The 17,732-nt window shown below is 34.6% G+C and overlaps 2 protein-coding genes across 2 annotated transcripts; one reads left to right on the top strand and one right to left on the bottom strand.

Annotated features, from left to right (window-relative positions):
- The first annotated feature begins 422 nt into the window (after positions 1-422).
- Positions 423-6,337, top strand: LOC113501467 (juvenile hormone epoxide hydrolase-like). Its single transcript, XM_026882625.1, has 8 exons — positions 423-530; positions 2,024-2,206; positions 3,050-3,277; positions 3,696-3,860; positions 4,291-4,437; positions 4,772-4,976; positions 5,372-5,606; positions 6,076-6,337. The coding sequence occupies exons 2-8, from the start codon at positions 2,024-2,026 to the stop codon at positions 6,302-6,304; spliced, it is 1,392 nt and encodes a 463-aa protein (XP_026738426.1). The 5' UTR covers positions 423-530; the 3' UTR covers positions 6,305-6,337.
- A 2,184-nt stretch (positions 6,338-8,521) lies between these two features.
- LOC113501113 lies at positions 8,522-12,462 on the bottom strand. The gene is made up of 4 exons (XM_026882138.1): positions 12,310-12,462; positions 10,872-10,999; positions 9,980-10,170; positions 8,522-9,686 (listed from the first exon to the last, which is right to left on the bottom strand). Exons 1-4 carry the CDS (start codon positions 12,341-12,343, stop codon positions 9,206-9,208), a joined length of 834 nt encoding a protein of 277 aa, XP_026737939.1. The 5' UTR covers positions 12,344-12,462; the 3' UTR covers positions 8,522-9,205.
- Positions 12,463-17,732: the final 5,270 nt, after the last annotated feature.

The raw sequence follows: 17,732 nt of genomic DNA, 5'->3' as shown, positions 1-17,732 counted from the left end.
GTGGGGAAGAATAACCGAATATAGTATACTCGAGTGGGGACTCAATAAAAGCGCACTGAAACATTTTTGATGACTAAATTAAGAGAATTCTTAGTTTCGTTCGATGAGAAAATTGGTGGAGGGTTATCGCCGGAGCTTTTGTTTTACTTTTAAATTTTCTCTTTTACCCCTTGGTTGCTCTGTTCAACAACTAAAATAATACTAGTTTAAAAAGGTGATATTATAAGATGCTGTTGTGATCAGCTACTTCATTCCCAATCCCAATATAGAGTATTGTATTCGATTGTACCTACTGAAGTGTCTTGAATAACATTGATGGGGTTTTGTTGCTGAAGGTACACCAAATCAAAATTATCATGAATTACGTTCAATGAGTTTTTTATTTATCAATAATTACTAAAGTATTTATTTTGATGCCGAGTTTTAGATATTCAGTCTGCTGTGGAATGGCTCAGATAGCGGTCGTGTGACTACGTAACACATTATTCAAATATATTTAACTTTTGATAAAACGAGTGTGAAGTTTTAATGTAAGTGAATTTATTATTTTATTAAATCTGTGGGGTGTGTTGTTTTTTAATATGGTTTTGTTATTTCAAGGTTTTTTTTCTTGCTGTAGTTGATAGCGATATATTTGGGTATATTTGAGTCATCGTTGTTTTTGTAAGAATCTGTTATGGATTAAACAAACTTGTTGAAATGGTTGCCATGGTTACAAATAGATTTATGTATTTTTTAGCTTAATTTGCACGTGTCCTGATGGAACCGAAACTTTAACAAAATCAATAACAAAAATCATCTTATTTATGACTAAGAACTATTTACCTACAAGTCACAGCATTATACAGATTTTAGATAAATTAGTTAAAAAAACTACCTACAAGTTCATAAAACACAAAAATCATTTGAACTATAGTAAAAACTTAATTATCATATTTTTTATATACCCTATGTATGTATATTTTGTTTAAATAGTTGTTTACTGGGTAAGTAGGACCTTTTGTACGTGTGTATATAAAAAACTAAGTACGGATATCTCGAGGCAAATACAGGTGTAGTTGAAAATATTTTTTATCAAAAATCTACTAATTTAAAATTATAAAATTAAAAACTTTTTGAAAATTTACAATTATTATATTATTATATTATATTACATTCAAGAGTTTTTATGATGTTTCCCTTCGACGTTTCACATCAATGTTTTTTTTTATAATTCAAGTGATCATTCGTGAAGACATTGATGAAAGGATCGAAACTACGACCTTCGCACTCCCCTTGGCTATCACTGTACAAGTTTAAATACTATAAATTATTTAAATTCTGATAAAATATATCAACAAACAGAAGAGAGACAGAAATAATCGTTAACCTTTTGAACCCTCGTTCGTCACAAGCTACAGGTTACAAATATTAAAAACAAAATGACATTTTTATGCCATCTTACTTAGTGACAAATAAATCTTTGCCTTTGTCTTTGAAATTAATAAGAACGTAAGTGGAAAGGTTAACGTTCAACGCCCAGTGAATAGAGACGAGAAGTCAAAATAAGGTGACTTAAAAAAACAGAAGGTCATTCCTATATAATTAAGCCTTATAAATTGACGTTAAAAAGTATGAGTTAGGGGCAAGTTCCTTTAAATGCCTTCAGATTTCAAAAAATTGTATGTCAAACTAACACAATTCATGAGGGCAGACAAACAGACAGACATAATAATAATATGCGGACAATATCACATACATTGTTCTAAACCCAAAGTAAGTTGCTAAAGCACTTGTGCTATGGAATTCAGATACAACGAAGGTACCACAAACACCCAGACCCGAGACAATGTAGAAATGTAATTTTTTACATTGACCCGACTGGGGATCGAACCCGGGACCTCGGAGCTAGCGACACCTTGAAACCGGTGCGAACGCCACTCGACCACGGTGGTCGTCAAAACGTCAAGACAGTAGAGTTACAGTAATAGGGTTCCTAATTAACATTTTTGCGTACAGATATTGATTCAAATATTTCTTTCAGATGGGGCGCCTCTTATTCCTAGTGCCAGTATTGGCGATAGTCCTTCTGCCAGTATACTACCTATTCCTACAAGGTCCTCCACCATTACCAGACTTGGACTACAACGAGTGGTGGGGGCCTGAGAGTGGAAAACAGAAACAGGACACCAGCGTCAGGCCGTTCAAAATCAGTTTTGGAGAAAATGTAAGTCTATATTTATTTACTTTCCTTTGGAAGGTAACTGGTGTGTGTAACCACTTGTGATTTCCCTGGTAATTATAGAAGTACTGTTTCAATTGTTGTCGTCCATTCTGAGTTTAAATTTGATGATGACAGTAATTTTCCTCGAATAGCCTACTATTTTTAGGATGTTCAGTTTTGTCTTGTTTTTTTCCGAAAGAGTTTCTATACCCAAAGATTTTCAGGTCGAAAATCTAGTCAAATAATTTTCCCGAAAAACTCGTTGCCCAAAAAATTCCATATCCATAAGCCCAAAAGTACATACTAAATACTTATCAAGAGAATATATAAGCAGTACCCACACATATCTTGGTAGTCGTACACTTCACTATGAGGTACGTGGCTAAACCTTGAGTATCAATTACATAAAGTGTCAATAAATAAACTTTGACCGCAACTTCAAACAGATATAATTAGTTTTAAGCGATTATAGTATCTACATTACGCCCCTGCCATGAATAAACAAAAAAAAATATCAGGTACTTATCATGTTAGATAACTTTTTAAATAAGGTTCATTAATTTCACTGCACGGATAGCCGAATGGTTATAATCACTGTGCCAACTGTTACTCTACGCGACGTGCTACGGGTTCAATCCTCGCATGGGATTAAGTATTTATCTGTTCAACAAATGCATTTTCTAAGTCAAGGTATGTAATTGCGCGAGATTTCAATTCCCTTTAAACTCCCGTGTCGTTAGGATCTTTGCTTTTCAAGAAAAATATAGAAATCCGACCCATATAATGCATCTCCAAACATCAGTGAATTACACAACAAATAACAACAGAATTTACTCCTAATTCCAGCTCGTTAAAGATTTGAAAGATCGCCTCAAGAGGACAAGACCTTTAACACCTCCATTAGAAGGAGTTGGCTTCGAATATGGCTTCAACACCAACGAAATTAACAGCTGGTTGAAGTACTGGGCTGAAGGATACAATTTCAAGGAGAGGGAAACCTTCCTGAACCAGTTCCCGCAGTTTAAAACTAACATCCAGGGTCTGGATATACACTTCATCAAAGTTACTCCTAAGGTACGTAAATGGTACTGATATTTCTATGAGCCATTAAAAGAAGAGTCATCTTTGTTGTTGTCGGATGACGAAAAACGCAGTTTACTGAGCCATATCTTAAAAACGAATTCTTGCATCGTCAAGGCTCTTGGTTAAAGTTTCCAAAATTTTGAACATGTTTCGTCCAGAAATATCCTTTTCTGCTGAATGGGTTTTATGCTAAATGGATCCAACTACATATTATGAAGCTTACTATGAAGTTAAAGAACAAACACAAACTGAGATTCGAAACAGATTCCATCTAAAAAACCTTGAGAAGATGGTAGCCGACCTTTTTATCAGAACATACAAGAAGACTTTTCATAATATATAATTTGTAATTACAATAGAATACTTTAGTATTCTGGAAAATCATCTGTCATGTTTCCACTACCTCCAGGTCCCCGCAGGCGTGCAGGTAGTACCCATGCTTCTTCTCCACGGCTGGCCAGGGTCCGTCAGGGAGTTCTACGAATCCATCCCTCTGCTCACAGCTGTCAGCAAGGACAGAGACTTTGCTTTAGAGGTCATTGTACCCAGTCTGCCCGGATATGGATTTTCTGATGTAAGTATTATTACCACCATTTATTCTTTTATTTTTGTGAACAAAGAATTTTATACGGATCAAAGGGTTTCAACTAAATAAGCAGTAAAAAAATGAATGTAACACCAATACACATTTTTTGAAAATAGCTAAAGAGGCCTTTCCTGATAAATTCTGGTAAAACAATTAAATGTAGGTGACGTCTTAGGCCTCATTCGCCCGAGAGTTAAAAAAACGTTGCGTTAAAACTCGGCGTTAACCGCAGTCTAACCTAACCTACCTACCTTATAATCGGATAACAATTAATCTTATTCTATTTTACCTTTTGATCAGTAGTGTAATTTTTATCGATTTGACTGAATAATATTTTGCCATGGTTTGAGCATCAAATATTCCAGGAATATTCCGATATTTTTTAGAAACCATCCACAGACTCTTTCACTATTTACAGGGAGCAGTAAGACCAGGCATGGGAGCACCCCACATAGGTATCGTAATGAGGAACCTGATGAACCGGCTCGGCTACAAGCGCTACTACGTGCAGGGTGGTGATTGGGGGTCAGTCATTGGTACCAGCTTGGCTACCTTCTTCCCTGAGGTAATTTATAAACTTTTTCATTTTATATCTAGTACCAATCTTGTACATTATAAAGGTATTCAATCAGAAGAGGTGTGTTTTTTTGTTTGTTTGGACGCGCTCGTCTCTAGATACACTTTTCCGATTTGAAAATAGTGCAGTTTAGTTTTATAATAGTCCATTAATTAAGGAAAGCTATACGGTTTAAGCATCTTGTTATGCTTAAAAATGTTACAAAACGGGTAGAAGATGCGTGTACTCTGAAGCTAAAATCTTCATAAATACGCGGCTTTCTGTTTACTTACTGTGCATTAATTATATTTCCAAAAATTTTAGCCAAATTCTGCAATTTCAGGAAGTTCTAGGTTACCATGCCAACATTGGGCTCGTGTTGTCAACGAAAGCTATGGTATGGCAAGCCATCGGTTCTCTATGGCCGTCCCTAATCATGGACGATCTGTCACTTGTAGACCGAATCTATCCATTGTCGAAAACATTGTCCTTCCAAGTCAGAGAGTCTGGTTACTTGCATATACAAGCCTCTAAGCCTGATACAGTCGGTAAGTACGCTGTTCTTATCGTTGGTTTAACATTAGAGAAATTCTAATACTTTATATGCTATCTAGTGCTCATACTCGTAGTAATTATCTGTAATCGAAACGTTACATTAATACAATTCGCATTAAAACCTACTAATATTATAAAAAGTGACAGTTTGTATGTTTGGATTTTTGTTCGTGTTTCACGAATAAACTTTTCAGTATACAGTGGATTTAGACAAAAATTGGTATCCAGATAGTTTATAACCAGGGTTAACACACAGGATAGTTTTTTTTCAAGATTTTATGTTTCGTGGGATCATTTTCATTTCATAAAAATATTTTTCTTAACAGTAATTATGTTCTATGAAAATCCTTATACATACTAAGACTAAAACCTCTTTCCACTCTTCCAGGTGTTGCCCTGACCGACTCTCCAGCAGGACTTTTAGCCTACATTGTCGAAAAGTTCTCGATCTGGACTCGACCTGAACTAACCTCCAAGCCGAACGGTGGCCTAGACTTCCGCTTCTCCAAGGACCAGTTGATTGACAACCTGATGATGTACTGGACCAGTAAAAGTATAACCACGTCTGTCAGGCTGTATGCTGAGAGCTTTAATATTAAGGTCTTGGGGTATCAACTTGATGAGTAAGTTTTGATGTTTAATACTAATGATTTTAGAAAACACGGCCAGGATTTGCTTCCATTTTTGATTTTGATTTGAATACGATTCGGTTCTCGATTCTATCCTAAAACTGGACAATGGGATAAGCGTATTCAGCTGTAGACCGAGCGTAGTTATCGACCGGCCAAAGTGACAATTCAATTAAAATTGGATTGGATTGGATCTGATTGTCTTACTTAAATTTATTTGATGGTAATATTGTTATAGCAATACACAGCATAGCGAATCATCTTTTTCGAACCTTCAATTATAATATTTTAAGGCGAATGAGACTATTGAATACAGGTAGACAGTCAAAAATATATCCGTTACCAGCACGTTGCGTAACTTACTTCGAAACTGAAACGACTTTACTGATCGAAATAAAATATGAAATTTCTTCTCATCGTTTTAATTCAAATAAGCAATTTCTAATAAAACCTCATTCCACAGTATACCAACACCAGTCCCAAGCTGGTTCATCCAAGGAAAATACGAGATAGCGTACCAACCTCCTTTCGTCCTCAAACTAAAGTATCCCAACATCGTCGGCGTGACTGTGCTTGATGATGGAGGGCATTTCTTCGCTTTCGAACTGCCTGAGGTCTTCTCCAAAGATGTGTTGAAGGCGGTGACGGCGTTCAGAAAGCTACAGAAGAATAACGAGAAGACTGATTTGTGAGGGGTTAGGAGAAAATAAAGTGGTTGACTGATTTTCTTTTTTTTTTCTTTTAATTTTGGTCTGGTTTTGGGGCTCCATATAAGGATGATCGTGGAAACGGATTTGAATTCTAATACCCGTATTGGAAATACCTTAAACGTTACGTATAATCAAGCCAGCCTATTCAGGATTAGCTGGATTACAATAACAGCAGGTAAATCACACTACAATTTAGTATTCTTGTCTCAAACACATTTATTGGTTAGAATGATCTACTGGTAGAATCACAAAAACCAAACACTATCGAAAACGAAACAAACAACTGACCAAAAAATTCCATCAAAAAACTTCTCCGCAAAACTCACAACACCCTTTAACAATCACACCCTAAACACAATAAAATAACGCTTAATCCGAACCTATTGGGCTAATAAAAATCAATCAGGCCTTATCTTCCACCCTCTGATCCCGTACCGTCGGCGTTGACGGCGGCCGGTCGCGTGCCAACCGCCTCTCACATACGGCTAGCAGATTAGTTATCTCAAAGTCGCTTATTTGTCATAATTTGGTATTTTGATATGAATTTCTCATAAGCTGATTAGTTTGAAGTGTGTTTTTGGATGTCTGGGAACTGTTTGCGTAATGAGATTAAAAAGAGGTTGTAACATAAAATCAAATCTCAAAATGATGGCGTTTTGTCTGTAGTGGATGATTCTTGTTTAAATGTGAATTTTGACGTAATTTGAGTGGGTGGCACCATATCTAATAAGGCCTAGGTTGCTCGATATAGAATATGATATTAAAGTTAATTACAAGAAAAAATATTGAGCATTCAATGTTTGCTCGGCGCTTCAAAATACCAGAGCAACCTTTCACAATAAGTCTTAATATTGATTATAGGCGTGCGAAAGGCGTATCTTATTTTCTAAACGAATTTGATTGTTAAAAATTTATCAATGCAATGCCAGCCCTTGCCAAAGCTATTTTAATCTCTAGTTATCATAGAATCGGCAAACTACTATCTATTTTTCAGACCTATTTTTTCTATTTTCTACCTTTTCTTCACCAGAAATTCTCTAGAAACATTTCATATGGCATAACTACGTTTACCATATAACCACATATCACCCCTAAAATAAAAATAATTGCTTTTCTTATCAGTTCCCCACATTTTCCCATTAATAGGAACTCTATACAAGCAGCAAGCCAGCCATGTTTGTATATGAAGTCTGGGCATGCGAGATAGCGGTAAGGACAAATAGATCGGTCGAGGGGTTGCAAATACAATTTCCATCATGAAAGGTGGGCGGACGGCACGCCCCTTTAGTAGAAAGAGATGGAGTATGGATAGAAAAGGATAGCAATAAAAAGCAGGTATGAATTTAAATGAGTATATTTGGAAATTTTCTTTGATGTAATTCCATATTATGTTATATGATTGTGCTAAAATTATAACTGTTCGTTTCATTGTGAATAAGAATTACATAACTATTCTGATAAATGTAATATTTTGGGTACGGGAATTACTTTACAATTATAATTAAAATTAGGACCAATATTTTAGTTACAATTTTAAAACTACAGACTAGAGTAAGCACTTAGATAAACGTTAGATGAAAGTCATTAAACTTTATTAAAAACAATATAATACAAAAATAAAAAATTAAGTTTTCTTTATAACTCTAGACACTATTCTACACAAAATGAATACCACATGACTCATAATTATCACATAAGGAATACAACTACTTAAAATTTAAACCTTTTTACAAATTAAAAGCGAAAACAAGGGATAATGCTAAATAGAGTATTTTATGTAGGTTGGTACGAGTATGTATTCGAGGTTCATTAAAATTATAAAAACTGTAGAATGTACGCGTTTACGCGTTTCAATCATATCCTACTACTATTATAAAGGCGAAAGTTTGTAAGTATGGATGTATGGATGTTTGTTACTCTTTCACGTAAACACTACTGAATGGATTTGAATGAAACTTTACCACAATATAGCTAGCATATATAGCAATATAGCTATATATATAGCAATATATATAGCAATATAGCAATATAGCTAGCACAATATAGCATCAGAATAACACATAGGCTACAATTTTTGAGGTTTCTAATGTCAGGTCGTAAAAAACACATTTTTTGCGCTTACATTGCAAACGCTGACTCAATCCTTCAAGATAGATAGAAGGCAGGTATAAATTATAACTTATATCTTCCAACCACGCGGACGAAGTCGCGGGCAACAGCTAGTTTAAAATAAAACTTTTGTACCTATAATATGTATATTAAAAAATAATTTCCAACTGTAACTTTCGCGCCAAGAAATTAATCCTTGTGTCGCGTGTTAACAAACATTCAAGTCACATAGACAAAGACACCCAGACTCAGAACAAGCATTCGTGGATCACACACACGCTTGTTTCATGCGACAACATTACTCGGTTATCTGTGCAATCAAAATTCATTTTATTTCGTAAAGGACTACATTGACATAGTCTCTCCGCTTACTTAGAAAAAGGTGATCATCATCGACCATCGTATTTAATATTAAATAATCATCTGTCTAGGGCGTTACTGCACAAAAACACCAAACGAAAATAGACGGACGGAATAAAAATGTAAAAAAACGAATGATACCCACGCATACTATTTGAGGAGTTTTTTCGAAGGGAAATATGGGCGTGTTAGTAAGTTCGCAAAGGAAAACGAAATGCAAGCAACTGACAGAATAATCTTTAGGATTCTGGTTATCAAGTTTATAAACTAACGTTGCTGTGATAGAGAAAACGAATTGTCATCTCGAGACTAACAATTTTGCACAATTTCTTGTTGCTTGTTGTTGCTTATCGATTGTAACATCCTTGCAGGGCTACCCAAGCTACAAATATCGGAACCGTAGTTATTTTGTATCTATTTGCTGTCCTTTTCAACCTTCTCCTTACTGGAGTGACCATTATGCATTTTAACATCATCATCTTTACCATTCTGCGCCGGAGCAATCATCAGAAGATTATTCCCATTCCGATCCGCCAAATTCCTGAATGGTATATTCTGCCGCCATCTTGACGGCGAATAATACTGACTTCTCAAAACTCTAAAATGGTCCTTTACGAAGTAAAATTCGGTCCTGTTGACTATTGGTCTTTGGTAAGTCCTTCTGACTTCTTCATTTTCTTCGTTACCATATCTCTGGTAATCATTGTTCTCGTGGTATATTTTAGCTCTGGAGCATTCTTCTTCGCCAAAGTATGGTCTTTTGAGACGGAGTCTTCGGGTTTGAGGGCTGAGTGGAGATTCGCATTTGATCGCGAGACTAGCGGAGTTTTCTTTGTTCATGGAGAGGCCGTGGGTCTTCTGCCATTCTAGGACTTCGCAAAGAAGACCGATGTACCTGTAGCAAAGGTAGTTCATTGTTATCTTGTTATGAATATCGAGAGAATGTTAAATTTATATTAGTTTTAGTTCTTTTTATTTTTCAAAAAAGTATTGCCTATTGAGGAGCAATTTATATATTACTCTACTCTGAAAAACTCCAGTTAAAAATCTACTATAGAAAGACAGTGATAGACAAAAAAGAAACACAAATGACGAAATCTAGTAAGAACAAACTTAATAAGCAATTTGGTGATAAACAAACAAAACTTAGTGACTGATTCAATAGTTTCAACAGTCATCAATGATTACCTAATAGCCATCCTCAATATTTCATTCTTGGACAGCTTCTTATCAGGCGGGTGTGTTGGCACCAATCTCCTCAACTCTGCGAAGGCTCCGCTCACGTTCTGCTGCCGCCAGCGCTCGCGACAGTTGGTGAACAGCTTCCGAGGGGGGCGGAGGAGGCAGGAGTTCAGAGATGGTAGATCTTCGGGTAGACTCTGAACGAGGAGAAAAATACAATTAGGATTCACGGTTTTAGTTTTAACACTCGATTTTTCGTTATCTGAATGCTTCGGCGGACTCATCATTTCACTTCACTCTTAGATGACAGGTGATGAAAACAGCAGCCGTGTTACTTTTTTTGGCACTTGCGCTGATCGCTAACAGGCCCTATACGGTAGAGGCAACTCCGGTCGCAAATTCGTAATTTCTGCAAACAAATTGTGTTAGTTTTTTTGACAAACTATATAAGGCATAAAGCTATCTTCACACACTTGATGCTTAAGTTCATTACAAGAGGAGACCTCGCGGCAGGCTGAACGATGACGAAACTCGACTCTTTTGCTGGAAACTGGAATCTTCTAGCCACAGACTGAGATAACTGCAAGGAGGAAGGGGAGGACTCTAGCCTGCACTGGGACACTAATAGTTGATACTAGACCATCACAATTCAGATTTAAGTTCTCAATAAGGCCTCTGCTTGTTTGGCCTGTGACCCCGTGGGGACCTTTAAAAAGTCCCTTCCTATGATGTTATCCCGTGAATGAAAAGAGATATAAATAATAAAGCTTTCTAACTCTAAAAACAACAATATGCGCCCTTAAAATTATCAGCCGTCTCTACAATTTTCAGCACTGCTATTGTAGATTAGCAAACTATCATGATCATCTAGCATTATTGTAGAATAGAAAGCTCTCACCTGCACGTTCCTCCCAGGATGCCTCTCATCGTCACTGTCCGGCAGACAAAGGTCGTCGCTTAGCATCTCACTGTCCGGCTCCTCATCAGAACACGACTCCACGTCAGACGCCATGGCGAGGGGATACACTGCATCAAGGAAATTGCTAAAACTATAACATTCACAAATAATTTGACTTTTTAGTAATGACTATTGGCTTAATATTTCCAAAGATTATCCTTATAACGTCACAAACAAAGAAACTTTCCTCTTTCTAACCCTCTTTATGATATTAGTATGATGTGTGGTATCCTGGACACTTGTGGAATGCAATAAATGTATGGAGCATTTTTAAAGATATTCCTACTCGTTTCGATTTGCCCATCTCCTTTGTGACGGCACCTATTCCATTAGATGTCAGTTCATCCACGTCTTAGTTAACGACTTCGAAAAAAGTTGAAAAGGACGTTCAAAATATGTTTAGAGAGTATACAAAAGTTGGAGGAGGAAGTTATTCTTTCAAATAATTGCGATTTGAATGTTCAATGTCAAAAATCATTTGTCATTTGTCAAACCCTCTAGGATGGTAAACGCATGTACCAATAGTGATGTTGTCATTAAAATGATAAGAATGTTGAAATAGGAAGCTTAGTTACTACTGAAGTAAATACAACAGCTGCGCCTGTACAAAGTGAGCTATTGTTGGCTATCGCCGGATACACTTATCACAGGAAGTCGCTATAATTAACACGAAAAACAGTCCAGTAATTCTGGAGTAATTTAATTATAACATAACTTTGTGTCTGGTCGGTGACAAATCAAAAAAAAAAAATAGTCCTGATAACTATTATTTCGTGACTACAGTTTAGTTTTAATAAATTACTACGAAAACATTTAGTTTTTTTTATCTCTCTCCTGTAATTAATGATTATTCTATCAATTTTCAGTCATTTCAGGTAGAATTCCATTTTTTAAATTTACAATACGATTGCAGCAATTGTTGGCTGCAGCGCTTGCGTTTATTTTTTTGAAACATGTACCTAACATTGGGTAGAAATAATGCAAATTTTGAGTGTGCCTGGAAGTGGTTGTCTGAAAATGTAACACTAGCATATATTGATAATAAGTTTTATAAAAAGCACTTCAGAATTATTTAATCTGAAAAAAAATACTTAATGATATAATTAATAACCTAATTCGTAAATAAAAACATGTTAAAAAGATGAAAGGTATATATGCCACTTTTAATCAATTTTATTTTATTGTCACGAAACTGAAACTAATTGTATTTCATAATATCTACTTAGACCGTTAAAAAATAAAACAAAAATATTAGCAGGAATTCAAGAACCAATTTTCTCTTCAATTTCAATTAAAATCCTTTTATCCAATTTGATAGAACACAAATATTACTAAGATACAAGATATTAATTAAGTAATTAATTAAGATATCACTAACCGTTGCCTTCTGAAGTATTCGTCACGGTTGGCATAAAAACGTTATCACACAAACAAAAATATTATAACAACAATTAACACTTTAGTTAATAATTAAATAATTAAAAAAAAAGACTATAGACTGTTGACTGTACAAAGATCAGAACGCAACTGAGAAAAATCTATAACAACATTCAAATTTCGAAATGGGGTTGGTGAGGTGGCTTCTGATTGGTCGAAGGGGAGATGATATTAGCCAATCAGGACATTTGAGGGCGGGGCAAGGATTTATTTCAATTAATACACCGTTTGTTAAATTAATACATGTTATCGCTAGCCAAAAGCTTTTGCGAAGAAATGTGACTTGAAAATGTAAAGCGATTGTAAACCTTATGCCTATAGCGTTAAAGTACATTATTGTTTTAGATTTTTAAGTATTAAATCATATTGGTCTATTAATTGCTCACTACGGCTTTAAGGTAATCGTAGATAAAATAATTAATAGGCTATGAGACTTAATCTATACATATAATAAAATTGTAGAAAAGTGAAAACTGTACATTGAATATTTTTTAAAAAGAATAATTGGAGGGTGGTCTACGAACGATTCCGATGCCGAAAATACGATTTTTAGAATTTTTGTCTGTTTGTCTGTTTGTCTGTTTGTCTGTATGTATGTCCGGAAAGATCTCGGAAAGTACTGGATAGATTTGATTCATACTTTCAGAGAATATCAACAAGAGGTCCGGTCAACATACTTTTTACTTATTATCTCGCTTTTCGTTACAGGGGGTGAGCAGGGGCTTTTTATGTCTATACACAAATATCAAATTATCTCATAAACTACTGAATATATTTCGTTCAAATTTTGCATGAACCTTATCGTATACATGATACAACAAATATACAAAAACCATAACGCTACTATGCAGGGGTCATGAGTAGTAGAGTTTTAAATTTTTGGACTCACCAGTAACATCGTGTAATACAATTATGAGGTGTATTTTCACCCCATTGAGTAGTAGGCAGCATGGTCATCAATTTAACCAAAAAAACATCACGCTATTTATTTTAAGACTTTTGGCTGAGCAATAATAGAATTTTTCGAAAAGAAATCATTTTCACAAAATTAGTCATTTTATTCTCTTTCAAGTCTGATATAGGCCTACCGCGACTATCTCACAAGTAAAATAAAAGAAACATAAACTAATACGTTTTTTTTATGCAATTGTTACCGTAATCGGTACATTCTTGAAAGAAAGGAACTTAAATTATTTTTATTGATGTACTAAAATTACTCAAGTTCAAATGTGGAATGCCGTAATATGATTTTGTATTTATTTACGATATGTGTACTATGTCTTTAGCTCGGTAATGTTGGCGATGCTACTCCAAGATCAAAACATTCGTAGTGACACTCAACCCAAAGTTGCATGTAGTTCGCATTGGTCTCATCTATAATTATTCATAACAATAAATTACTAAAGGACACAGTTAATTATTACCTTGGTTCATCTGTAACAACTAGCAACAAAAATGTAAACTTTCAAACAAAAAAAGCATTTCAAACAATGAAATAATGTTTTCTTAAATTTGCAACATTACATAGGTCAAAAGTATTTCGGATAAAAAAGCCCTGAACTTGCATAAAAACTGCATAGTAGGTATGCAATGTGAAAGATCTATAAGACCAAAGCTATCAATGAATAAGAGCGTACGCTAGACAGTTTTTGACATTATGTGTCTACTGATAGAACAATGTCTACTGATACCTGAGATTTTTCAATATTTTAACGATATGATCGGTCTACATCCGCCATTAGAGAGACCGCACACGAGGTCCTTAAAAAAATCCTTTAAGAATTTATTGTAACCTCTACTTATTTAAAAATTTCTTCTTTCGTAGCCTGGTAAAAACAGGAGAAGGAACGAACTGAATGAGTATCTGAGATCCCAAAGCTAAGCCGACGTGGATTAGGAACATATTTTTGGAAATTTCCCCAATAAGGATGATAATAGCGTGTAGCTATCAGCACTTACATCCGTCATACAATGTCTGGACATTTTGGCTGTCGGTATCGACAGCGTAACCTCATAACCAACCTCATGTAGTCTTTATTTAAGTTCCATTTATGCAGTAGGGATGACGGTATTTTACTTCAATGATCGTCAGGTAGGTTAACGAATAAAATACGTAATTTTTCTTTGTAAATTGGTGCAGTAAATATAACTCATGCGCATGAAGTCACTTTTATATTCATATTTTGCTTTGTCGTAACATCACAAATTAAACATATCCTATACTTTAGATTTTTGTCATTGTCAATTTTAAAAAAAGTTGTGTCTGATATTTTTTTATTATCACGCTATTTATTTAACAGCAATTTAAAGGCAAATCATGACCAAAACACCAGGGGGCCAAGATGACACGTTTCCCAACTTTTTTATTTTAGAAATATTCCAAATGTTTGTGAGGAAGATCAGTTTTAATATTAAGAGGACAATCAAACATAACGTGTTTCAGGAAACCGTTTTTCTGGGCGCAATTTTGCAAAATCTTATATCTTATGACACTATGTTAAATCCACAGTGTTACCGAGCCCTACTCTCACTTCACCAGCTCCGTCCACAAAAATAATTTGACATCTTCTTTATATTGTTAGAAAACATCGTGTGTGAAAATAACAACTGTCTGGCTATCACTGTTCCTGAGAAACAGCCAGGTGACAGACAAACGAACGGACACCGGGGCCTCAGTAATATGGTTCTGGTTTACCTCTTTGGTTACAGTACAATAATAATTTTATGATACCTCATAATAACTGTTATAATCCGTCTAGCAATTTCAGATGTAGGCCGGCCAAAGAACAAACGTGCTCGAAAATCATAACCCACCCAATTAGAAAATGGAAAACCCTCGAAAGTGAAACATTTTTAGCAGAATTGCTAAGCCTGAGTTATGCCTTCTGTTATTTTTTCCTTCTACCCCCCCCCCTCCCCATTATAGAACGGCTCGATTTGTCACTAATTCACATTTAAGTTAAAATAGTTCAATTCGTTCGGAAGCTATGATGTCACAGACAGGCAGGCAGGCAGATATGTCAAAGTTATAAACCCATCTTTTTGGGATTAAATAAGAAAAAGTCATTAAAACAGCTGTGAAATATTTGACACCAGGATAGTATCGTATGAAATGTGTTTGATTCCAACATTTGATAGTCTTTAGGCCGCTCAAGATTCATTATAATTTAGAAATAAAAAGTCAAGCTTAAAATGTAAAAAAAAAGTTTCATTTTCAATATTGCATTACATTTGTTGCGATGATCGTTATTATTAAACTTCATAGTTTTTCGCATCTTGAAAATCACGCAGACGAAGTCGCGGGCAACAGCTAGTTTAATATAAAAGACAGTATACAAGTATCAGATGTATCTAAAAAAGACCCAAGTCGAATTTTAAAAACTTTATAAAATTAAAATTTGAAAGCAAATTTCATTTCCTAAATTTGGCCTTAGTAGGCAGTTATGGTGAAAAAAGGAATACATAATTTTACGATGTATATTCTGGCGAAGGACAGAAAGACAGCAGATCATTAGTTTTCCGTTTTTACCCTGCGGATACGCAACCCCATAAAAATCAGTCAAATTACACGAAATAATGCTGAAAAGGCTATACTCGACAAAATTGATAAGAAGGAGTACTAAAATTATTTATAGGTATTTAAAGGAAAAAAGTGCTATCTATTTATAAATATAGCTACATATTGTAACTAGGTAGTAATCTACATAAATTATTAACGAAATATCAGTTTATAATCAACATTATCATAATACAGATTTAGATAATTTACGCCTAACAATAAGGTGTTTTAACTGATAAATTATCAAGAGTTATCATTTTGCAAAAAGGACACATAATCTCTATCGAAATTATACAATTATGCTTACTAAATCCATAGTACCCCTTACATATATTGTATGACCAAGATCTACCTATAGCATTATCAAAATCGCATAAGCAGTCTACGACATCGCTCATAAAAATGATTTTTAATCGTGCAAATATGATTTTTGAGCGGGATTGCTCTAGCGATTAATAAAATCATTTATTGGAACAAAAACAAGTGAAACATTAATTACGCGTTAACAGCCGAATTAGTCATTCATACATCGTCCATTCTAAATAATATATGCAGAAGAATTTAATTAAATCATGTTTATGAAGAAAAATTACAAATTTGAATATCCAGTAATTCTAGGTAATTCCAGTAATTATTTTAATTATACTTATTGGAGTTCAATATTTATTTAAATACTGTAGCTAGTTTTATTTGGCACTTTAAAACGAAACTTTTCTTTTCGTGCAAAGTTTAAAATTTAAACTCGGGTTAAAACCAATGTAAGATGATAATAAATTGGACTGGCTTGTTGGTCTAGTGGTTAGTGACTCTGACTGCTATACCGGATGTCGCGGGTTCGATTCCCACCCAGAACAATTTTTTGAGTGATTTGCACGATCATTTGTTCCGTTTCTAGGTGTAATTTGTCTATATTATGTACGTATTAAGGAATATATTTAAATATGTTGATCAGTTGTCTAGTAAGTACTCAAAATACAAGCTTTGCTTAGTTTGGGACAAGATAGCGTTGTGTGTATCAAGATTGTTAACCTTTTTTTAACTACGTAAACCAATGGGATATAGGTTTTGCATATTAGTTTTACTTCGTTTGGATCTAACGTTATTAACGATATTCTTACTCGGCGCAAAGACAAACCCAAAAGAATATTCATCATAATGGATTTTGAAGTGTGTGAGGGCGTCACGACGGAGTTACTTCTTTAGATTATTCCTCATATAGGATACGAATCCTTACATTGGAATTGATTTAGAAGCAAAAGTCAAGTTAACAATGATTTAAAATGGCCGATGAATGAATGCCATTCATCGGCCATTTTAAATAGCGGAATTAGGGCCCAGCATGGAAGTCATATTATTATGCAAATGGATTAAAATTCTATAAATTATTAATTCGTCAAGTTTTATTGTTTCATAATTTTGAATAGGGACTCATTAGTCTATCATTGATTATTCACGTGCCTCGTTTTATTTAAACAGGTAAAACTAAGAGTGAAACAAAATAAGATTAAATTTAAGAAGACAAACATGCCGAAAGAATTTAGAACTTGATCCTTATTGAATTTGACTTTAAACAAACTATCATACGTATCATATGTTACCTATAAATAATCTTCTAAATATGAAAATTTTTCAGAATGCATCAAAAATCGCATCAAACGCTAATATTCTAGGTCTTCACAAAAGTAATAGTTTCATTTCCTACTTTTTTATGTCAGGGCTAAAAACGCAAAGGTAACACACATTCAGGCAGGTCAACGCACCATATAAAAATACAACAAACAAAGCAAACATCCATTGACACAATA

This window comes from Trichoplusia ni, chromosome 15, assembly GCF_003590095.1.
Source record: "Trichoplusia ni isolate ovarian cell line Hi5 chromosome 15, tn1, whole genome shotgun sequence".
NCBI lineage: Eukaryota > Metazoa > Arthropoda > Insecta > Lepidoptera > Noctuidae > Trichoplusia > Trichoplusia ni.
The sequence above is the reverse complement of the archived record's forward strand: the minus strand, read 5'-3'. Positions and strand labels throughout refer to the sequence as shown.